This window comes from Amyelois transitella, chromosome 4, assembly GCF_032362555.1.
Source record: "Amyelois transitella isolate CPQ chromosome 4, ilAmyTran1.1, whole genome shotgun sequence".
Taxonomy (NCBI): domain Eukaryota; kingdom Metazoa; phylum Arthropoda; class Insecta; order Lepidoptera; family Pyralidae; genus Amyelois; species Amyelois transitella.
Window position 1 is genome coordinate 11,882,677 of NC_083507.1, and position 25,877 is coordinate 11,908,553.

General features: G+C 35.6%; 1 protein-coding gene across 1 annotated transcript; it reads left to right on the top strand.

The window, feature by feature from the left end:
- Nucleotides 1–2,317: 2,317 nt before the first annotated feature.
- LOC106140852 (neuroligin-4, Y-linked-like) lies at nt 2,318–23,470 on the top strand. Its single transcript, XM_060953568.1, has 11 exons — nt 2,318–2,371; nt 5,156–5,673; nt 6,014–6,231; nt 8,750–8,899; nt 12,770–12,970; nt 13,303–13,798; nt 15,039–15,129; nt 15,844–16,038; nt 17,171–17,322; nt 18,597–18,715; nt 22,491–23,470. Exons 1-11 carry the CDS (start codon nt 2,318–2,320, stop codon nt 23,468–23,470), a joined length of 3,174 nt encoding a protein of 1,057 aa, XP_060809551.1.
- The last annotated feature ends 2,407 nt before the right edge of the window (nt 23,471–25,877 follow it).

Genomic DNA, 25,877 nt, shown 5'->3' on the forward strand with positions numbered 1-25,877 from the left:
GTCAGCCATTTATTTGCTCAAGAATGTTTACTTTAAATCAATACATATATCATTAAGTACATAAACTATTTGCCGCCTACGGAGGAAAAAAAAAAATGCATACTTCGCGCAAAAACTCCTACTTCGCGCGAAAAACTATCTCTATCCCGTTTCACGTCACAATAAAAAACGAAACGGCGATAGTTTTTCGCGCGATCTAAACGGCGTAACGCGTACAATGCCAAGGGGACAGATAGGTAATATTATGGACTTGTGACCAATAACGCAATTCACATTCATTCATTCAAAGTCAAAGTCAAAGTCAAATTATTTATTGCAAATGTAGGTAACACAAGGGATGTTATTTATTGCAAATGTTTTTTTTTTATTCATTCATTCATATAGTGACGTCTATATCCCTTGCGGGGTAGGCAGAGCCAAAAGCCTTGAAGAGACTGGTAGACTACGTTCAGCTGTTTGGCTTTATGATAGAATTGAGACTCAAATAGTGACAGGTTGCTAGCCAATAGCCTACATGGGGTATCTCAAGTTTATAAGCCTATCCCTTAGTCGCCTCTTACGACATCCATGGTAAATGAGATGGAGTGGTCCTATTCTTTTTTTATTTGGTGCGTGCCGGGAACCACACGGCAATCGCACTTCACAGATCATAGTTATACTAGTTCAGTCAACTTTTCTGAAAGGAGTTAAGGTCTACGGAACTACCTCAAATTGCTGTGTGTTAATCAAATGTGAAAACGGTTGGGTAAACTAAGAAAATAAACAAATATTCATACTCAATAGGTCAATATTGTCCTCGGGTGCCGTGTGGTTCCCGGTACTAGTACAAAAAAAGAATAAGAGCTCTCCATATCTTTCCCATGGATGTCGTAAAAGGCGACTAAGGGATAGGCTTACAAACTTGGAATAAGATTGCGGGGTAGACACAGCCAACAGTCTTCAATAGACTGATAAGGCTAGGTTCAGCTGTTTGGCTTAATGATAAGAGCTGAGATCCCAATAGCGACAGGTTGCTATCCCATCGTCCAAAAGAAGAATCTCAAGTTTTTAAGCCCGTCCCATAGTCGCCTTTTACGACATCCATGGGAAAGAGAAGGAGTGGTACTTTTCCTTAGTGCCGCGAACCACACGACACATGACTATAAAATAATATCAAAATAAATAAATCGATTTAACTTTATTTTTGTACCTAAAGATAGACTATAGGTATATGCTTCAGTGGGAGTCAAAAATATCTGGGGGCACGGCAGTGCCCGCGCAAGTCGAGCAAAAAATGCGGCATGGCCGTACCATCCATTTCTCGCAGCAATTCAGGCTATTTTCGACCCCCTTTTATTTTGTTGTGGATAAAACAAGAAGCCTGAATTTTACGTCGTACATCGTTACGTTATTTTAAGTCGATCTATTTGTTAAAAACGTACAATTTATTTAATATTGGCATGATAATAACTTAAGACAGAAGGTCCTTTAAGTAGAGACTAAATAGATTAACCGACTTGGTATTACATGGATCTCACAACTTTTTACGGTAGAAAGACTGAGCTGCGAGACTTGGGTTTTTTTACAGGATGTTTTTGATGGCAGTTTTATTGTTCATAAGACAAGGTCTGTCCTTACTTAATTCAATGGACGACAGTAAATTAATTATCATATATTGATATTTAAAACGTATACCTAAATTTAATTGTCAATGTTCTTTACAAATAAATTTGCAAATTATTTATGTATTTTAACGAAATTGTCATTCCAAGTTTTTTTCGTAGAATTCAGGATTATTTTAGGATGTTCGTAGAAATTACGATTTACGGCCGTTTATTTTTTGAGAGTACCACGCGTTAAGACGAAACACGTGCCACAAATAATGTATACTTCCTTTGATGAATAAACTCACCCACGACTTTAAAAAAAATATATTATTTTTACATCTGTTTAGTTTTGACAATTCATTTGTTCATTAATATGGCATACACAAGCTTTAAGCTTCACTCTTGCCGTGAGAGCGTCGGTGGTCAAATCCAAATGGCCATGTAACAATGACTATTTTAGAAAGTTCTGTTTGAATACTAACCAATGCTGTTATGGTGAGACACTCCATCTCTTTCTTATGGATGTCGTAATAGACGACTAAGGGCTAAGCTTATAAACTTGGGATTCTTCCTTTAGGCGACGGGCTAGCAACCTGTCACTTTATATTAATCTCAATTCTATCATTAAGCCAAACAGCTGAAAGTTGACTACGTTCAGCTGTTTGGATTAATGATAATATGATCAGTATTTTCAAGACTATATACCAACCAAAGGATATAGACGTAATTATATGTATGTATGTATATTTTTGCCGCCAGACGAGCATAGAATCCATAACCACACCGTCAGTTAAAATAATGAAGTGCATTTTCCATAAACAGCTATTTCAATTGAAACATTCATTTGACAAATTCGTAACTATCCCGTTCTAAATGGTTAAAGTTCGCAGTATCCCCACTTGTTTTCATCAACCAAATTATTATGGGCACTAGGCGGTATCACCTCGACCCATCTCTTGCGGTAGCCCGCGGAGTAAAATAAAGGTATGAAGAGATATGACATTCGTTGTCATCATCGAACAGTCGAACAGAGAAAGTTCGTTTCTAATCATGCCTTGACCGAGATTCAAACCTGGGACCTCTTGTATCACTAACAAGGGTATTACCGCTGTGCTACAGAGCCCGTCAACATTAAAATAGATACGTACAAATGAATATTTTAGGTATACCTGGATGAAGCCGAGGGTGCTTGGTGGACATCTGAAAAACTATAAATAAATGATTAATATATAGTACGGAACAAATTTACATGGATGTCGTAAAAGGTGACTAAGAGTATGGCTAATAAACTTGGTGTTCTGCTGTAGGCCAGCAACCTGACACTATTTCAATCTCAATTCCATCATAAAGCCATACAGCTGAATGTGACTTTTTAGTTTTTTGAAGATTGTTGGCTTTGTCTACCCCCAAGGGATATAGACGTGATTATATGTATGTATGTACGGGACAAACATTATAGATTGATTTTGCCTCAAAGTAAGTTTGAAACTTGTATTATGAAATACCAACTCAACAATACTATATTTATAAACATCCAAAACCGAACAAAATAATATACAAAATTGTAAAATCAAAAAAGGGGTATCCGTTACTGGGATCAACCATGGGTCCCCCGAAGTGAAAATCCATCACATTGACCACTACACAACTTGAAACTACTCAAATCCATTATGACCCAGCCAAAGATTGAACCCATGACCTAAATCAGAAAGTGAATAAAAAAGAAAATGGGTAAAAAACTAAAAATGCAGGTTTCCAGTAAAGATATATTGGAATATTTGTATAAATGTAAGCAGTTAAGCTCTCAAAGGATTAATTTTCTTTGTTTTTACATCGTTAATAAGAGAAAGGCCGGTGATAAATGAAGTCTAAACATTTTAATTTTGTAAAAGCCCGAGTAATATTTTACGTCGCTTTAATATAATTTGTTTGTAGCATCTAGATTTTTCATAATTCACTTCGCATTAAATTTTAAGATGTCTTGATGAATAAAAACTAGACTTAAATAAGGAATTTGATTTTGAAACTCGTGAATCTTGAAAAAAAAAATTGAAGAAGATAAAGTGGTAACTCTGATTGTTTGTAAGGCCATCTTCCGAAATACTGAACAGATTGTGAAATCTTCATTTAATCATTGAAAAAGGAACATTTTATTCTTATAAGAGTTAAAATCTATACATTAACCACGGACAAAACCTTGGCCCATTTACATACAGGTCAACATGAGAACCAAAGTTTTTTTGAAGTCGGTTAAAAGTATGTAGTCTCTACCTACCATGTCGGGAAAGAGGCGTAATATTGTACACCTAAGTAGGTATGTAATCATTTAGTTAGTGGTCTTCTGAGTACTTTAGCTAAAGGCTTTTTATGCCTTAAGAGATAAATTATCAAATTACATCTTTATCCCATTTGTCTGTTATTTTGTCAATGGACTATTTGTGACAAAAATACACAAATAAGAGAAAATCTACAGATATTGTCAAAACTAATATACAATGGTGATCTTATCCCAGATCGAAATTCTTCCAACCAACCAAATAATTGGAAGAACCATTATCCTTTCCATAAAAGAGATTTAATATTATCTTAGACTATTTATAGTTTAATCTATATTTATGACGAATTTTGTCGTCAAAGTGATTTATTTTTGTATGACTAAATTTTTAGTGCTATTTCTTGAAATACGTACTTAGATGGAAATAAGCTTTGTAACATGAGTGTAATTATTGTTTTGTGAAAAAATAAAGAATATCACTAATAAAGTTACCACAATAATGTTTACTCATAAATAAATGTGTTGACTGAATCTGATAAGACAAAAGTAGTACGTAGGTAAGTGAGAAGACAAACTCCACACGCAGGTTTGTATGATATGCAGGACCCTTTTAGAAAAATATAAGTCTACGAACTGCTTGTTACCCACGGATCCGTTTGTGGCAAAAAGTGGTCCAATCTTTTTTCTGCCTTCCAATTATCTACATACCAAATAACACAACAAATCTTTCAGATATTTTGTAGTATTTGTATAGATTTTATACACCGCGCGATCAATTTCTCAGCTAAATTTATCGCGTGACCATCATTATTTCGACTACGCTGTGTAGAAAATAATTCGCTTAGTCTGCTATAAGACCCAACAATGTGATGTGAAAAGATTCAGCAAGCAGTTATTTCAGGCCGCTGCCTACCTGACTCAACTTTTCGGAAGTTTGATATACGTTGTGACTGAAATAATTTCAAAATTATTTTCCTTATGATCTAATCTGATGGCGAAAATAATTAATCTGACAAACTTTCGCGAGAGAAGGAAAAGGAAGTTGTAAATATGAACGGAACAAAAGGGGAAACGTTTGTAAATTTAGTTGAATCACAAATTTCTTTGCTCCGTGAAATATAAATTACTTTTGTTTGTTTCAGATGCAGCGGGACGGCTCACTATGACAATTCATCCAATAGAAGAAAACACTAAAGTGATAACATGATGAAATATGTTTCAAAACGGACTAATCCACGCGCGGACTAAAACTTGTTCGAGCATGTGTGATAATTACAATGTAAAAAATGGAAAGGGATACAGAAATACCGCCCAAAAAGTAGTGTGTTTTAATATATACTGCGTTTTAGTTGTTACGTGTTTGTCTGTGCAAACTGTGAATTCCAATACGGCAAATATGAATAGACATTTTAGTGATAGTGCCAAAGATGTGAAAAATGATAATCAAAATGATGAACGCCACGACGAAGATTACAAAGAACATGAACACGCGAGTGAAAATGTAGATTATACTAAAGTCAATTTCGAACATGACCCCTATTACAATAGTGAAACTTTTGTACACAATAACAAATTTTACAACCCCGAAAACAGTGCTTATAGCAACTATGAGGACTACAAAAAGTTTTATCTTAACCCCTCGAGTCCGATCCCAAAGGCTAATGTGAAATTTAAAATAAGCAGTAGGATAGTTCAAACTAAATATGGAAAATTACAGGGCATAGTGTTGGCTATGGACGAGCATAGATATTTGAGTCCTCTAGAAGTTTTCCTTGGTGTCCCTTATGCTACGCCTCCAGTTGGGTCAAACAGGTAAGATGTTAATTTGATAAGCAAAATAATTGTGATCGTGTGAATCACGGTCGATTCAAAAAGGATCGTTTTATCTCTATAAACTTAAGAAGCAACAAAAGTGCTAACAATATTTGTATTAAAAACTCCTCACCTTTATTGGTCAGCAGTTTAAGCATTAACCTTATAGACAAATGGAGCGACTTTCAATCTTATTTTCTAATCAGATATTTGAACGGTTATAACAGAAGTTTACCTAATAATTGCAACAACTCAAAAGTACAATTCTTATTCCACACAGAGTAGGATTTTGAGAAGACTATAGAGCTGTAAATACGTTCTTTATTTTTATATCTTTTAGATTCAGTCCAACAAGAACTCCGTCTCCATGGGACGGAGTCAGGGTGTCTGACAGGCCAGGTCCGGCTTGTCCGCAGAAGCTACCAGATCTAGACGATGAGAGGACCATGTTAGAGAAAATGCCTAAAGGCAGACTAGAGTATTTGAAAAGACTGATGCCTTATCTTAAGAATCAAAGTGAAGATTGTTTGTATTTAAACATATTCGCTCCTTTGCAAAGTAAGTAAATTTCTATTTTAATACTTATACAGATAAACAATCAAGACCCAGGTCGATCAGAAAAAGTTCTATTCTCATCATGCCCTGGCCGGTATTCGAACCTGGGTCCACCTGTGTCACAGATAAGTGTACTACCGCTTCGTCACAGAATCAGTCAAAACAGCGTTCATGTTCATATTTCTTATAGTTATGGATGGACTGGACTTGGACCTCTGCAGAGTGACAAGGTTGTTACCGGGACTAAAGCCAGGAGGAAGTATAAAGATCCTATCCTATATGGAGGCAGGTGGATCCTATATTTTTCTGATTTCCCAGAAGAATGCAACAGTAGAATGTTAACATACATAATTTTAACCTATTTTTCAATTTGGGAGATTAATGTTGATAATTTATTTGCGAAAGTTTTTTCTAGTAAGATAGTTATACTAGAAGTGTTTACTTCCAAAAAATAATTGTATAAAAAAACTAAAAAACTACGCGTTTTATTGCTAATCGAACTAAAAAATAGAAAATAAATAATAGTTTAAAAAAAACTAAAAAACTACGCTTTATTGCTAATCAAACTAAAAAATAGAAAATAAAAATTACTGACAAAGGAATTATAAAACAGTAGTAGTAAGTCGAACAATCAGTTATAGTCAATTACCTCTGATTAAAATTATAACAAAATTAAATTTATAAACAAAACAATTTAAATCTGAGTAAAAAGCGTGGGGTGCCTGATGTAGTAAATATTAAAATCATTCTATTAGCATATATTTATGACAAGAGAGTTATGAAAATGAAGTAAAATGCACCCCACGCTTTTTACTCTGATTTAATTTGTTTTGTTTATAAATTTAATTTTGTTATAATTTTAATCAGAGGTAATTGACTATAACTGATTGTTCGACTTACTACTACTGTTTTATAATTCCTTTGTCATTAATTTTTATTTTCTATTTTTTAGTTTGATTAGCAATAAAGCGTAGTTTTTTAGTTTTTTTTAAACTATTATTTTTTCCTGTACGCGTTGATGGGATATCTCGGTATAATCTAGTGTATGATATTTTTTCTATAGATAAAAAGTAGGAAAATTTCAATATTATATTTTCATCCACGGAAATATCTTATATTATATGCAATATTAGCTTAGCTCAGCAATATAAGGAATTCCATCCAGTATAAATTTCATCGAAACGGTTTTGCGAGGAAACGTTCATTGCATTTTTTTTTGCATAATAAATATATATGTATGTACGATAATATAACTCCCATGAGACACTCTATACTCTTATAAAATTAAGTAAAAAAGCAAATTTTTATTGCAAAAAATTACAGAACTTAATAATAGAGAAACGTTCGATCGATTTGGTATTTTTTTTAATAATAATACTATATTTTCTTAAAAATATTCCTTTTATGAATTCTGCTCACATTATTTGTCGTGCAAATAATCTTGTTGCATTTTAACCAATTACTTTTTTTTTTGGAACACAAGATATTTTCAGAATATTCAGAAAAGCAAACAAAATAACTTTGACTTTGGTTTTCTTTTGTTCTCGTATTTTTTTTCTTCTGTAAATGACAAGAACTTTGATGAAAATTAATTAACATTTTGCGGTGGTAAAAAAAAATTAATTATTTTTTTTCCGTTGTTCAATATTCAATTTCGATTCTAATCTTGTTTGTTAACTGTATATTTTATGAGAAGAAAAGGAAATTAGAGTTTCGTTGTTTTTGTCGACCAGATTTTGCCCGCGAAAGCGCCCGCGTGTATGTATATTTCCTTATTATATACTATACAAATACCGTGTGTTTCCAGGCACGAATAGCACAAAAAATAGGACCACTCTATAACTTTCCGTGGATGTCGTAAAAGGCAACTAAGGGATAGGCTCATAAACTTGGTATTCTTCTTTTAAGCAATGGGCTAGCAACCTGTCACTATTAAAATCTCATTTCTATCATTAAGACAAACTGGCCCATCAGTCAATTCAAGCAATACCTACCCCGCAAGGGCATCCGTCTTTTCAAGAATGTTAGCTCTGTCTACCCCGCAAGGGATATTGATGTGATTATATGTATGTATATATGTTTTTTGTTCTAATAAATGACTCGACAAAACAAAGAAAATCAATTTTTAAAGTAAACAGTTCTCAATTAATTGTCTGGAGTTAACAAATATTGTTTCTTCAATATTGTTCAGTGATTCTGTTTGATTTGACCTAGCTTTTGCCCTGGGATGTACTTGTGTGGGAATTGTGTATCCTTGTATAAGAAGAGAAGGATGCCTTGTTGCGTTATAAGACCGCACCCGATAATGAAATCCAATTTTTATGACTTATAAGTAAAATATTCTTATTATTAGTTCTTTTTTAAATATTGGAAATAAACCTATCCCTTAGTCACCTTATACGACATCCATGGGAAACAGATGGAGTGGCCCCATTTTTTTTTTTTTACAATTTTTTTCGGGAATCACACAACACCGCATGGTTCTTTTTTTCTATAAACTAATTAAACCTTAATTTTTCAGTGGACGAAACAAAACTAGCATTGCCGGTCGTAGTCTACGTCCACGGGGAGAGTTACTCGTACAGTTCCAGCAATCCGTACGACGGCGCCGTCTTGGCCAGCTACACCGACCTCATTGTGGTCACGCTGAACTTCAGATTAGGGGTATTAGGTAAGTATGTTAGGAGTATACTAGATACGCCCGCGCGTAAAACTTACTCGTATTCGAGAACAAGATGGTACGGTCGTGCCGCTTTTTTTGCTCGACTTGGCGGGAGCACTGCCGTGCCCCCAGATAACGCCAATAAAGCGGGCCGTTTGGTTCCTAGCACTTTAGAATAGGACTACTCCATCTCTTTCCTATGGATGTCGTAAAAGGCGACTAAGGTATAAGGTGGCTCCGTCTACCCCGCTAGGTATGTAGACATGATTATATGTTTGTATGTATGTAAATGTAATGTATGTATTGGTGGCGTGTGGTTCCTGACACCAATAAAAAAAAGAATAGGACCACTCCATCTCTTTCCCATGTATGTCGTTAAAGGCGAATAAAGGATAGGCTTACAAACTTGAGATTCTTTTTTTAGGCGATGGGCTACCAACCTGTCACTATTTGAATCTCAATTCTATCATTGAACCTAATAGCTGAGCGTGGCCTATCAGTCTTTTCAAGACTGTTGGCTCTGTCTACCCCACAAGGGATATTGACGTGACCATATGTATGTATGTATGCAAAACATATTCGAGAAAAGGATGATACGGCCGTGCCGATTTTTTTTGACTTCGACTTGGCGGGAACACTGCCGTGCCCCCAGATGACGACAAAGAGCGTATAACGTAAAAGTATATGTACAAGGGCCGTGCGGTTCCTAGTACTTTAGAATAGGGCCACTTCATATGTTTTCCATGGATGTCGTAAGAGGCGACAAACGGATAGGGATCATAAACTTGGGATTGTTTTTTTTTTGCCGATGGGCTGGCAACCTGTCACTATTTGAAACTCAATTCTACCATTAAGCCAAACTGAACGAGGCCCATCAGTATTATCAAGACTGTTGGCTTTGTCTACCCTGCCAGAGATATAGACGTGTTTATATGTATGTATGAGTGTATGCGAAAGTGCTTATAACCTAATAGAAAAATCTAGAATTAATTAAGGTTCGTTAATGTTTAATGTTCGTGATACATATAAAAATACTTACCTAATTATGATTCTTAATGCTTTGTTCGCGTGACAAATGTTCTATATTAATTCTGTTGTAATTATTTCCGTGACTCTTCTGTAATTGTTTTTGCAATATATGCTATGGTTATCCCGTGTAGAAAATATTTTGTTGAAAAGTGTCTTCATTTTATATTTATCACTATTAATGCCAGCTTTTACCGGGTGGTTCCCGGCACCAATATATAAAAGAAATGGACCACTCCGTCTCTTTTCCATGGATGTCGTAAAAGGCGACTAAGGGATAGACTAATAAACTTGCTTTTTACGACATCTATGAGAAAGATATGGAGGGGTTCTTTTGTAAAGTGCCTTAAACCATACGGCACTCACGATATTCAGTAATGAGTGACCGATTTAGAAAAGAAATCCGATAATATTATATAGCGTTGACTTTCAGTGGAAAACAATAACAAACGGGAGACGATGAATGACAACATACATATAAACATATAATCAAGTCTATATCCCTCGCGGGGTAGACAGACCCAACAATCTTGGAAACTGATAGCCTACGTTCGGCTGTTTGGCTTAATAGAAGATAGAATTAAAAATGAAACAAAGTCGATGAAATTTTAGTTTGGTCAAATTGAATTTCTGATCATGTCCAATTCCATATTAAACAAACTTGTCACGACGTAATGTGAAATTAAAAGAATTTTTATGATCTCTGTCTGAGAATGGAATGTGGCATTTATGACAAGTGCTTGGACATTGTTAAATTGATCTAATAAATGTAGTGAATGCGCTCGGTTCAAGCCTTGAACATGGTTATTATTCAGTTTATTGTTTATGTCATTTCGTGAAAAAACGTGGCGAATTAACGTTAAGATTCTCATTATGATAGGTCAGTGGTCCGTGTGGTTCCCGGCACCAATACAAAAAAGAATAGGACCACTCCATCGCTTTCTCATGGATGTCGTAAAAGGCGACTAAGGCATAGGCTTACAAACTTGGTATTCTTTTTCAAGCGATGGGCTAGCAACCTGTCACTATTTGAATCTCAATTCCATCATTAAGCCAAATAGCTGAACGTGGTCATTCAGTCTTTTCAAGACTATTGGCTCTGTCTACCCCGCAAGGGATATAGACGTGACCATATATATGTATGTATGATAGGTCAGAGAGTCTCTCTAAATTTACTCACTCAAATAAACCCTTGTAACTAAAATTTTGTGTCCTGTTGAAATTTTTAATAACATCTTCGATTACTCAAATAATTCTTTGATTTAAAATATTTTGGTCCACGTATACATTCACAGTACCTAACACATCAATCATTTTTAAACTAAAAGAAACGAGTTTCGAAAACTTCCCAACGGCATTTTAACGAGTTATGAAAAAGCGGCTCGAAATTTGTCTCGAGCAAACTTTTTAAGGCATCCGTAATGGATGGAACTCCGTCCTTTTTCACAATTTCGCTGTACTAAGTTCTGTCGGATCCGTGTAAATACAATTCCCGTGTATTTTGTACCGTTACGTTCCGTTTCTCTTGAATAGATGCACTCCAAAATTAAACTTGCCCCTTGAGAGGTACTTTGGAGGAATAGTTTTTTGAAATATACCTTGTTGTTATGTAAATTTAAGATGCGCGGTTTTAAAGAAAATGAAGAACTTGTTTAAAATTAAAGTCTTGTTCTTTAGGCATGGCATGGTTTGAAAGACTCCATTGTCGTCCAATTTTTGAGTGACTTTGTAGTTCTTGTCACTTTTATATTTCTTTTCGAAATTTCTTACACAAATAAATGGGTGATACTTTAGGTGCCAAATTGTAATTATTGAATAATTAACAACAATTATAGACTATTAGACAAAGCTAATAGCATTTAGTCCGCCTATTGCACTTAACAAAATGTAAATGTTACAATAAATAAATAAAACAGTATGCAGACGAAGGCGCGAAGTAGTATCTAATGATGATAATTATATCCATGATCAGAATACATACATACATACATAAAACCACGGCTCTTTCCCGGAGGGATAGGCAGAGACTACCTCTTTCCACTTGCCACGATCTCTGCATACTTCCTTCGCTTCATCCACCTTCATAACGCTCTTCATGCAAGCTCGGCGGTTTCGGGTACTTTTGACCTGACCCTTTACCAGGACGTCTTTAATTTGATCAGAATACAATTAACTGTTAAATATTATCTGTTTCAACTCAAAAAACAGAATAAAGAAGTACATATGTATTGGGTGGTAATTAAAGTTGTCCCTTGAGAGACTCGCGCGGTAGTTTTGCAAAGGAGAAACAAATTTCCATTTAAAAGCGGTGGAACTGATGCAGTTTTTTATTTGCTTATGTGTAAAAAGCAACCTCTATTAGTTAAATTTTGTTATAATACGAGTACTCCTAAACGTCAGGCTTGAAGCTTAACTTTTTCTATCAATTACCAGTTAAACTGGTAATTTGGTAGGTATAGAAAGAAACCACACTATAAAATATTGGTAAAATTTTTGCATGTTACCTACATGGATTATTGGAATTTTTCAATTGAAGTCAAATTTTCTAAGAAAGAATTCAATTAAGGTAACTCTCTATTAACCTACGAATTCATTTTAATCTGCGAAATTTTAAATCAAAATACTAATTAGCTTTCAAGAAATTACTACACTACCTACATTTCTCAAGGATTATAATAAAAGTTTTATGCAATCTTGAAATTCAATTATTACTTGTTTTTATTGAATCATTAGCAATTGTTCATAATACTTAGAGCTGTGGCGAACATTAAAATGACCTTAATTTACGACAGCTATATTTCAATCATGGGAATCTTTTATTAGGCGATGGGCTAAAATTATTAATCATTGCAGGTTTCCTCAATGCAAATCCATCACCCCAGCTCAAAGCACGTGTAGCCAACTACGGCCTTATGGACCAGATAGCAGCATTACATTGGGTACAACAGAACATAGCACTATTTGGAGGCGATCCAACCAACATAACTTTAATGGGGCATGGTTCTGGAGCTGCCTGCATCAACTTCCTCATGATATCACCGACAGTTATGCCAGGTATTTAGTTTTATGTTAAAGCAACAGCTGCGTTAGTGAATTGGGAGACAGTTTTTGCTTTAAGAATCTAATGAGCGATATGGCGTTTAACGTTGGTTACAAAGGGTTGAGTGGAAACACTTTTTTCATTTACAAATTTCAGATTCTGGTAAGATTTATGATTGAAATTGTTGCAATATTTGAGTGGTAAAAAACAATATTATATAGTTTGTCAATAACGAAATCAAATTCATTGGAAATTAACCTCTCATTTAAAACTTTAACAACTTTCATATGAACAGGCTAATGTTACTCTTACTTTAGTACTTAATGATTTATTTATCTTGTTTCAGGTCTATTCCACAGAGCAATATTATTATCAGGCTCTGCGCTTAGCTCCTGGGCAATAGTTGATGATCCCGTATACTATTCTCTTAAACTAGCCAAACATATGAACTGTAATATACCAGACGATCTATCGAAAGACCACGAGATCATTGTTGACTGTCTTCGTGAAGCGCCTATAGAAGAATTATTATCTGCAGACATATCCCCTCCTAACTTTTTAACTGCGTTTGGACCTTCTGTTGACGGTGTGGTTATAAAAACGGACTTTGCTAAAGATTTCTTAACGATGTATGCCACGGGGGACTTTCCAAGTTTCGGGCCGTTGAATAATATGAATTTTAATATGAATGTACATAAGAAGAGGAGTGATAGTGGAAGGAGATTGTTCCAGAATAAGTATGATTTATTATTTGGAGTGGTGACAAGTGAAGCACTTTGGAAGTTCTCAGCTAATGATGTGCAGAATGGCATTGAGCCGGATAAAAGGGACAGAATGTTGAGGTAAGTTTTTAATTAATATCGAGATTAATAAAGTAATTATAAATATATATATATTTAATATAATTATATGTTCTTTAGAAGTTAGTAGCTTAGTATACATACATACATACATAAAATCACGCCTCTTTCCCGGAGGGGTAGGCAGAGACTACCTCTTTCCACTTGCCACGATCTCTGCATACTTCCTTCGCTTCATCCACATTCATAACTCTCTTCATACAAGCTCTAGTACCTTAGTATATTTTAGTTTTATCGTATCACAATAAATTTTTATTAATTAAATAAGATGGTTGATATAAAGCTGAAATTTTCTTTCTATGAAATCATTATTTAATCTGTTTTATTGTAAAATTTATAAATGTTTAACATTAAAAATCTTTTCATATCAAAATTTCAATTTCGCATAATTGTGTTCCAAGAAAAGAGGTTTTAATTACGGCTATCAGCGCCAAACTATTTGAAATCTGAGCTGGTCTTAATTTGAATTATTAGCATCTAGATAATATATATAAGGGTAATGTTCATTCACAACAACTACTTTATTTTTGTTTGAGTATCTGCTTGTAAAAACTCGATGCTTTTTTTCTCAATCCAGCAATAATTAATAGCTATACGATATTGAAATAGCTTCATGTTTATGACCAAATAACGTTCTTTTTATTCATTTTGGATCTATGTATGACATTTTGTCACACGTGAATTACTTTTTTGTTACTAGTCTCAACTTAAGATAATTAGTAATTGTTATTACCTCAACTGGTACTATGCCGTGTGGTTCCCGGCACCAATAAAAAAAAGAATAGGACCACTCCATCTCTTTCCCATGGATGTCGTAAAAGGCGACTGAGGGATGGGCTTGTAAACTTGGGATTCCTCTTTAAGGCGATGGGCTAGCAACCTGTCACTGTTTGAATCTCAATTCTATCATTAAGCCAAATAGCTGAACGTGGCCATTTAGTCTTCAAGACTGTTGGCTCTGTCTACCCCGCATGGGATATAGACGTGACCATATGTATGTATGTATATGGTACTATACTCATTATAAGATAAATACCAAAAATAAATCATTTTAACTTGACCTGATAGAGGTTCGATCTCCGAATAAAAAAAAAATCTGAGATTATTTAAAGAAATTGTCCTAATCTCCTAACCTAACAATAATTATATTTTAAGTAATTTTAATTCATAAATTATTGTTAGTAATAGTAGTAAATTAGTAATTTATAAATTATTGTTTCAGAACTTACGTGAGGAACTCTTATACGTATCATTTGAGTGAAATATTCTACACCATCATCAATGAATACACCGACTGGGAAAGAACGGTAGAGGTTTGTTTGTTTATCTAAATAGAAGCTATCGCCCAAATCCGCAATCAAGGCAAATCTAATTACAACATCAACCTTCTTACTTTCCACATAAAATCGATATTCCTTTGTAACTCTGCCAAATGATTTGGGCGACCGTTCTATATAGCGAATGGTGGAATAAACAAAATCCCCCATTAAGTCCCTTGAATTTGATTTTGGGTTCGCACAAATATTCGTTTGGTCAACATCACTGGATTCAATTGGTTTGGAAAGAAACGTTTTAGGTGATTCATATCTTATCTCTTTTTTGTAGAGATCATAATGCGATGTAGCTTCGTCGACACGAAACCTTTCTTTATTTAGGCCGTGGCCCGAAATGTGAAATTGTACTTACTCATACAAAATAAAACAATTATTTACAATGGAACGCAATTATCATTGTCAAATAATTTTAGTTAAGAAATTTATGAGAAAATAACGTGACATCATAACAAACAATGACATTTTTATGAAACTATTAAGGATAGTAAAAATTAAACATGTAGAGTAATAAAGTGAAGAGTGTAAAGACCAGACATACAAAACAGCATCTGAGTCCAAATTCATAAGACGATTCTATTCCTCAAAACGTAAGGAAAACCCGAAGCCAAATCTAGTATTAAATCGATCCAGGCCACAACGTGAAAAGAAGTTAGCACTTTGATTACCATACATTACCATAATCCTTTGTTGCAGAACCCTATAAACACAAGAGACGCGACTGTAGCCGCATTGTCCGACGCACAATACGTGGCGCCTTTGGTACAAAGTGGGGACCTATTGAGTGGTGGTCCTAAACCCGCTTTGAACGACGACGAAGGACCAAGAAGACCAACTAAGACATTCTTTTATGTGTTCGATTACCAGACTAAAGACGGGTTTTATCCGCAAGTAAGTGATCGTTGACTATGAAGTGAATAGAGGTCGGTTTAGGCGTTTTCAATGTTCAGATTTAGGAACATTTATTCCGTAGAAATGTAGGATTCCTAACTGTATATAGCGTCTGTGGTTGAACGGTTATGGTACTGGAATATTGAGAATAACGCCATTATAACGAGTATCTTACTTTTTGGGTCTATAAGAATAACATCCCATATATGAACTTATGACCATCGTGTCCAAAGACAGCCTGTCTGTTTTTTAAACTTTCATTCTTCATCTTTTATAAGTTTAATTTTTCAAATAACATTAACGAGAAAGGATTTGTCGACGAAATATTGGAAAATTTCGCTTGCGTATCGTACGAGTATTATGATATCTCTGCGTTGATTTTTCGTATTTCTGGAATATTCGATTTCATAAAATATTTTCTCTCTTGTCTTGTATATGCATTTTATTATTTCATAATCTTGAAATATTTTTCTGTTACTGCCTTTGTGCATATGTATGTATGTATGCATGGTCATGTCATTGGCGAATACTGTTATATACGAGCCTCTTTCCTTGTCATTCTAATTCGATCAAGATATCGCAATTTTTATTAATAATAAACTAAATAAAAGCTTTTAAAAAGAAGGCCCGCGTAAAATAAAATATTTCGTTAATTTCCGTTCCCGCGGAAATTTCGACAAACTTTTTTGTTTGGGGCTTTAAAATTGCATAAAGAAATTCCATGACGAATTTCAAAATGTAAGACCCAGCAGTTTGGTTCATATTTAAATTTCGCGTAACTTACACGCGCAAATTTAGCGCCACCGACAAAAAATACATTTATTTCGCAACTTCCGAAGTTTTAGTTTTTACTAGGTTTAAAAGTACCCTATGTCCTAATCTAGACATTGTACATAGATTGTACATCTGAAAAATTTCAAGCAGATTGGTTCAGCAGATAACGCGTGAAACAAACAAACTTACTTTCGCATTTATAATATAAGTTGGAATTGTCTGTCAAGTAAATGAATAACTCTGTCTGCTTCTTGGGAATCGACGTGGACTTACTTGAAAATTTTTGACGAGAACATTATCTTGAAATTTTTTGACGTGAACATTAAATTGAAAATTTTCATCGACTATTTTGTTGCAGAGAATGGGCGCAGTACACGGGGAAGAGTTACCTTATGTGTTCGGAGCGCCATTGGTGGATGGGTTCGGCCATTTCCCACAGAACTACACCAAGTCTGAAGTTGCACTGTCGGAATCTATGATGCTGTTTGTAGCTAACTTCGCGAGATCTGGGTATGCATGTATTTTTTTTACTATTTCTGTCCAAAGTATAATAGAAAGTATATAGTAGTCTACTACTCAATTCTTTTTGTTTTTGATTCTCATATTATTGGCGTCGTGAATATATATATATAATGTGACATTTTGTGGCGGCAGCCATCTTGGACAGATTTTCAACAAACATAGCTAAGAATACTTCAGACTCATCTTTGTTTACAGAAAAACAGAATCAAAATCGGAAAATCGTCAGCACAAAACGAACACACAGACAGAAACGACAAACTTACATAACACGTAATTTTTTTGTTAGTAATTAAAAGTGACGCATTTAATCTTTTAATCGGTGTATCGGACTTTCAGTAGCACGATTAAATACTTAAGTGTCCTTAAGTTGATATTGCTTATAATGATACATGTAAACAAAAGCGTACTAAAAGAAATAAAACTGAACATCATGCTTTTAACAGTTCGTTAAACAATTCATATGAATGAATGAATGAATACAAAAACAAGTCCAGTTTGTATTCATACTAACGAGAGCAAACAGCACACTGTATCAGTAAGCAATAAAATGGCAGAGAAGAGAATTTCCCCTCAATCGGGTCTATGATAAAACAATACAGTCCCATTAAACTTTACTTCTAAACAAAATACCACTTCAACACAATGCGTTAAAGTTTGTTATCCAATACACGTATTCGCGACAACTTCTTGCAACTTGGGAGTTGAACGACAGTGTTGAAGTGAAGTGCGCTTTATTATGTTGTAGTCAAAGTCTTGTTTATAGGTACAAAATTGAGTGAAGAATCATGTTTCCAACTTATCGTTCAAGATGTGCATTTAAACTTCATATTTTATACTTTAGAACCACGTAGATCATCATCGCCTTTATTGTGTTTATCTTGTCTGTCTTTATACTTGAGCTCTTGGGGTTTCTTATGACCATCGATAAATGCTACTATCTACGTTACCTTTTTAACAGATAACCTTATATCATGATAATAAATTAATTATGTTTTATCATGATGCTTCTCTTAACGTATTGGTTTGGGAATCTAATGTACAAATCTTTGTATTAAAACATAGCCTCAAGGAAAGCTTTTTTTATTAAAAGCTTTTATTTTTGGGACACGATACAATGAAAACAAGTTAAAAAAAAATTAGATAATAAAATTAAATATGTTACTTGATATGTGTATTCGTCTTAGTTGGTTAATAAAATAGTTAATTTTACAATGTTAACACCATTGTAAAAATAGTTACAATAATCTTGATGATATTTACAGAAATCCTAACGATAACATCAGACAAGAAGTTCTACTGCCAGCTTCCAGGGAGAGGAATAAGTTTAGAGGCACCGTTTGGGAAGAGTATGATTCTACGCATCAGAAATATTTAGAAATTGGTAAGACTCCTTTTATACATACATACATATGGGATCGTCTATATCCCTTGCGGGGTAGACAGAGCCACCAGTCTTGAAAAGACTGAATGGCCACGTTCAGCTATTTGGCTTAATGATAGAATTGAGATTAAAATAGTGACAGGTTGCTAGCCCATCGCTTAAAAAAGAATCCCAAGTTTGTAAGCATATCCCTTAGTCGCCTTTTAAGACATCCATGGGAAGGAAATGGAGTGGTCCTTTTCTTTTTTGTATTGGTGCCAGGAACCACACGGCACATCCTTTTATTACACCTTTTATATCATATTAAACGTATACATATTGAACGTATCTTGATCAAATTAAGGTCGTCATGGCAAAAGGTGAAGCGAAGGAAGTATGCAGAGATCGTGGCAAGTGGAAAGTCTCTGCCCACCCCTCCGGGGAAAGAGGCGTGATTTTATGTATGTATGTATGTCATCTCATCATATCTTGGCAGGAGCAATAGATGCGCTTGTGACCATGATACTGGAGTGAGTAAGTCAGATTTTCACACGAAGTACTCGTAACTTTCATCGTATCTCCGACATCTTTGGGTAACCTAACCCATGTTGGGTCGTATCTATTATACATAATGTATGAGATTTAACGACCTGATGGCGCAGTAGTAGTGTTTCTGCCTCTGAACTGTAAGTCCCGAGGTTAATTCCTGTTCAAGTCATATCTCATTATATGGTTTAGTAATAGTCGTTTTGACAATTATATCTCAATTCTCTATCTGATCAGATTATAAATCTCAATAATTAACTGACTAAGATTATGTCTTATGTACATCAAAAATAATCAAAGTATCATATACACAGATAAAGATTCCAATGTGCCGTGTTGTTCCCGGCACCAATAGAAAAAAGAATAGGACCACTCCATCTCTCTCCCATGGATGTCGTAAAAGGCGACTAAGGGGGTAGGGGCTTATAAACTTGGGATTCTTCTTTAAGGCGATCGGCTAGCAACGTGTCACTATTTGAATCTCAATTCTCTCTTAAAGCCAAATAGCTGAACGTAACCTATCAGACTTTTCAAGACTGTTTTGACAGGCCCTGTCTGCCTCTCAAGGGATATAGACGTGATTATATGTATGTATGTATGTAAGATTCCAAAAAAGAACACCATCTTTAACAATTGACGGCCTCTGTGGCTCAGCGGTAAGTACGCTTGTCTGTGACAACAGAGGTCCCGGGTTCGAATCTCGGCCAGGGCATGATGAGAAAAGAACTTTTTCTGATTGGCCTGGGTCTTGGATGTTTATTTATATAAGTATTTATTATAAAATATAGTATCGTTGAGTTAGTATCTCGTAACACAAGTTTCGAACTTACTTCGAGGCTAAATCAATCAGTGTAATTTGTCCCGTATATATTTATTTATTATTATATTTATTTATAATAACGAAGGAACAAAGAGAATAATAAGTACGCTCCAAAAATACAAAACTAACAAGCTATCTGAACAGATGAATTCTGAATTCAGACAGGGGCATTCATTTGTTTCACGTGTGAAAGTGTGCGCAAATGCCCCCGTTACAAAGAAGATAGTGCCGGCACAATTTATTCGGGTGATATATGAAATTCGCGTTGACAGCAGGAAAATTTTGGTCGCGAACTCAACAAATGTAGCGTGAGAGATTGCTGAGAATATCTTAGCGGTGTATTTGTGCTTTTGCTGTGATATAAATTGTGGTGAGAAGAGGTGTACTCAAAGAGCAGGTTCCGCTGAATGGCTTATTGATGGATTTGAGATTTAGATAGTGACATTTTGCTTGTCTATCAACTGAAATAAGAATACCAGGTTTATAAGGCTAAACCTGTCTTGACTGTGGTTTTGATATTTATTTTATTATTCATGAGTATTATAAGTAAATAATTTTTATACATATAATCGGGTCTATATTCCTTGCGGGTTAGACAGAGCCAACAGTTTTGAAAAATTGACAGGCCACGTTCTGGATTGACTTAATGATAGAATTGAGATTAATATAAGGACAGGTTGCTAGCCCGTCGCCTAAAAGAAAAATCCCTATAAGCCTTTACCTTAGTCGCCTTTAACGATATCCGTGGGAAAGAGATAGAGTGGTCCTATTCTTTTTTCTGTTGATGCCGTGAACCACGTGGCATAAGATACTATACGGAATAAGGTACTAGAATTCTTTAAAATATTAAACCTAGCTAATAATCTAATCGAAAATTGTATAGCATTTTTAAAGATCTCAATTTCGATTCCCATAAAAATTCACGTGTTTGAAGTCCCAAGCCGTCATTTTAATTTACGATTTCAATAAATTACATTCATCACTACATAGTATAAAACAAAGTCGCCCATTTTGTCTGTAGTCCCTTCGTATGCATAAAACTTTAAAACTACGCAACGGATTTTGATGCGGTTTTCACTAATAGAAAGAGTATTTTCTCCGACAGGTTTTTATATATAATTGAAATACATTGAAACTATATTAGCTGAGTTATAGCGATTTATGTCCAAGAAGTCAGAAAAAAAATCTAATTGAAGATTGCATTTGTGCGTGCGCCGCTTATACCGTTGGATACAAGTAAGAACAATGTACAGCAAAAACATTGGTCTTTATTAGTTCTACAAAAAAGTCCGCGATGACATATATCCAGCTTTTTTATTTAAGTCACAAAAACTACTTTTCTGTATTAAAAAAACATTTAATTCGTTGGGTGATGTTTAACTGGTGATATAACCAATAATACATATATCCTTATCAAAATAATTAAGTTCATCATCACGAGCATTTAATTTAGATTATTTTTGCAGTTTACAGTGTGTTATTTAGACATATAGTTTAGGAGATATCACGATATTAGTATTGCGGCACGGTACGGGCCGGCCGCGGCGGCGGCGGCAGCGTCCCTATAAAGAGTCACAGAAACCAAAAAACATTTTAATATTTTAAACGCGGTTAAGGGAAAGAGAAGTTAGTGTGAATTGAAAATTAGTATCCAATATGTGTTGGTGCGTTGACTGTATTTGTCGAAGTAGCGGGATACACGCAAACGAAGTTGCGCGGGTCAGCTAGTAACCTATGTAATCAATTCAGCGTAACATGTTATCGTGAACGATTTTCGTGTCAGTAGTATAGGTACACGCTTCAGCAAATAGGTGATAAATTAATCTAGGAACTCTGTAGATGAAATATCAGTATATTATTAATATATTATTGTGCTTAGTTAGGCATATTTTGTTGCCAAAACCATTTTCATTCGCCGACTATCATACAATTTTTGCTTATTCAGTGCTTTCACTATCTGACACACGGCCTCAATTCTAACACTAAGCCATGCAACTATTTTAGTATTATAGATATACAGACATATACATATATGTATGTGTATGTATGTCAAATCTTTTCATTATAATTTCAAAGTATTCAGAAAATATATTGAAAGTCACTTATTCTAGCAAGACAGTTTGGTTGGCTCTGTCTATCCCGCAAGGGATATAGACGTGATTATATGTATGTATGTATGTTAACGTACTTTGAAATGTGTATTGTCATAATAGTGAAGCTAAATTTAAATGTATTCTATCATCTAGCTTTTGATTACAACTAACGTACTCTATCAACATGAGATTTGTAATCAAACTTTAATTAAAGTAACAAGTCTTCCAGTTCCTTCATAAATTGCTATTCCCGTTAAAACAGAATACGGGATACACTAGTAACTTTATCATAATCAAGACTGTCTTTTCAATTTGATAGCGTTATCTTTGTTCCCAGGCATGAAACCTCGTCTGAAGAACCATTACCGAGCTCACCAGCTGTCTGTATGGCTCCGTCTAGTCCCCGAACTCCATCGAGCCGGCATGGAAGACGTTGCGGCCAGACATAATCTTTTCAAAAATCACAACGAACAAGAACTTTACGAAGGAATTGTCCGACCAGATCCGCTTGCAAGGACCGGCAATGAAAACGACCAGGTCCGACGAAATGGATCCGTGTATTCTGACACAGCTTTAACCACGGTCGACACGATTCTAGCTACGTGCGCTACTATCCTGCCAAATGGGAGAGACCTTCAGAATGTTAACGCCACTGATAATACATTAGCTAATCTCGAAGCCGCCGGGTATGCGGCGTATTCGACTGCTCTTAGTGTTACTATAGCTATTGGATGTTCGTTACTTATACTAAACGTATTGATATTCGCCGGTGTTTACTACCAAAGGGACAAAACTAGGTCGAGATCAAAACAAACGCGATTCAACGAGAAGCATTTCGAAACTATATCTGGGAAACACTCTCATTATCACATAGACCCGACACACGCGCCGAGTTTAGTGGTCGACGTTGAGAGGCAAAATCGTAAAAAGCAAATGATGTCTGAACCACATTTGGCAGGGTTGAATTTCAAAGGGCCGTTGGACGTGCCGAAGTCACCGCCGAGTCCGTCTATTAGTATTGATAACATGATGCTGCCGAGCAAGCTGGGCAGTCGGAACAGCAGTTTTAGATTGCCGAACGTGAGTTATCCGCAAGTGGGTGGGTATGCGACTATGCCGAAGAATTTGAACCAGTTTAATAACTCGCCGCCCTTACAAGAGTTAAGGCAACAGAAATTCCAGCCTCCGAACGGTTCTGCGGCGCAAGCCTCCCTTAGGGAAGGGGAGGAGGGCAGAGGAATGCCCCATGCTACCCTCAGGAGGGGGAAACCGCCCCCCAGCCTCCCGCAAGCAGCCATTGACGAGATGAGAGTGTGACAGTTAATTCCATCTGACTTTACATTACAGGATTAAAAAAAGTGTTTCTGAGTCATTTAAAAGTGTAATTCGTGTAATTCCAAGTGTAAATAGTTGTATGGGGATGTTGAGGTCGATTTTCTAGAAAAATAAAAATGTTATCGATTTTCGTGATTTTTCTCAGTCACACGAATATGATTATCGAATTAAATCATATGTATCATAAACATATTGTTTTAATTTAACTCCAGTATGCAACTTAAAAAAGATGTGACTAACCTATATTTGGTAAGGTATGAGTATGAACCGTTTTAGTATTCAATGACACATTATTACAAACTTCACCTTTTTAATGTAAAATTGTCCCTGAAAGACGGACCCTGGGTTCCTTTCAAGGCAAAAATCCTCCCCAGAGGGTAACCCAGGGGTTCATCTTTACCAAAAATATTCACAGGCTATATAATATATATAATAGGCCACAAACCAGATAATTACAAAGAAATGTAAACGGAGAAATGTTTACTTACACATTTTTCCTCAAATGTAATCAAAATTAATCTTCTTACCCATTTTAACCTCTGGCACAATCATCTAATTGTTCACGGTACTTGCGTAGGTACCTGAGATTCTTTTCTCTGTTTTTTCGTCGACAAAAATGGTTTGTGCGTTTCAAGATAACTGAAAGATAACGTTACAGAAATGAGGGAAATATTTTTGAAAACTTTGAACCGTCTTTCTTGTGAGTTGCTTTTAATTTTTGTAAGCAGTTTTAAGTGCTGTGAGGTTTTCGGCAACAATAAAAAAATAATAGGACCACTCCATCTCTTTCGCATAATCGTATAAGGTGAAAAAGGGATAGGCTTATAAACTTGGGATTCCTCTTTTAAGGCTGATGATAGGCTAATAATGAGCTAGCGACCTGTCACTATTTGAATCTAAATTCTATCATTGAGCCAAACAGCTGAGCGTGGGCTTTCAGTCTTTTCAATACTGTCTTTTTCTTCCCTGCATGGCATATAAACGTGATTGTATGTATGTATGTAAATTTAAGTTAGTACGACTAGTAATAAGGTTAAGAAAGGCCAGTAACCTGTCATCATCTAAATGTCCATTTCATTATTGAGCCGTCCAGCTGAAGATGCGAACGGTTTCAAAGGCTGTCGACTCTGTCTTCCTTTCAAGGGATAAACCTTTGACCATGATTCTAGATAATATGAAGTCAGATGAAACCTTTGCAGGGGAACCTAACTCATATTGGATCAGCATGTGCAGGTTTTCTCACGACGTTTTCTCTCACCGTACGAGCATCGGTTAGACTTCAAACTAATGTACATAACCCAAAAAAGTGGTTAGGATTTGAACCTATACTCCCATTACTTTCCCATTTCAGCCGGGGCACCTTAACCGTTCAACCACGTCTCTGAGATTTCATCTATACATACATACATATGGTCACGTCTATATCCCTTACGGGGCAGACAGAGCCAACAGTCTTGAAAAGACTGAATGGCCACGTTCAGCTACTTGGCTTAATGATAGAATTGAGATTCAAATAGTGACAGGTTGCTAGCCCATCGTCTTAAAAAAGAATTCCAAGTTCGTAAGCCTATCCCTTAGTCGCCTTTTACGACATCCATTGAGTGGTGCTATTCTTTTTTGTATTGGTGCCGGGAACCACACGGCACATCTATGTATGCAAAAAAATTTCAGCAACTTCTAGTTTCACTGGCATTTGTCCAGTCCATACATAATATATAAATAATATATAAATAAATAAATATATAAATATATACGGGACAAATTACACTGATTGAGTTAGCCTCGAAGTAAGTTCGAGACTTGTGTTACGAGATACTAACTCAACGATACTATATTTTATAATAAATACTTATATAGATAAACATCCAAGACCCAGGCCAATCAGAAAAAGTTCCCCTCTCATCATGCCCTGGCCGGGATTCGAACCCGGGACCTCTGGTGTCACAGACAAGCGTACTACCGCTGCGCCACAGAGGCCGTCATACATACATACATACATAAAATCACGCCTCTTTCCCGGAGGGGTAGGCAGAGACTACCTCTTTCCACTTGCCACGATCTCTGCATACTTCCTTCGCTTCATCCACATTCATAAATCTCTTCATACAAGCTCGGCGGTTTCGGGTACTTTTGACCTGACCCTTTACCAGGACGTCCTTAATTGTCCTTAAATTACGTCCAGTCCATTTTTATTCAATACGGTTGATTCTTCAGGAATCTTGATTCTCCGTACACCAGCAGCAGTATGCGGTGATGTATTGACTGGCGTTTGTTTAAACATTCAGTGCCATTTGCGTTGGACTGCGCTCTGTGCGTCGGCCTGAGCTCTGTGCATTCAGGTCATTGACATGCTTTCAACGCCGCTGTTAAAAAAAAAAGGGTGCAATTG

What these genes read in the sequence shown, in the direction of transcription:
- LOC106140852 (XM_060953568.1), top strand. Translation starts at nt 2,318, where the DNA reads ATGTATGTATGTATATTTTTGCCGCCAGACGAGCATAGAATCCATAAC. An exon ending in AAAAGGGACAGAATGTTGAG is followed by an intron (nt 13,799 to 15,038) that starts GTAAGTTTTTAA and finishes TTATTGTTTCAG; the next exon opens with AACTTACGTGAGGAACTCTT. An exon ending in ACTGGGAAAGAACGGTAGAG is followed by an intron (nt 15,130 to 15,843) that starts GTTTGTTTGTTT and finishes CCTTTGTTGCAG; the next exon opens with AACCCTATAAACACAAGAGA.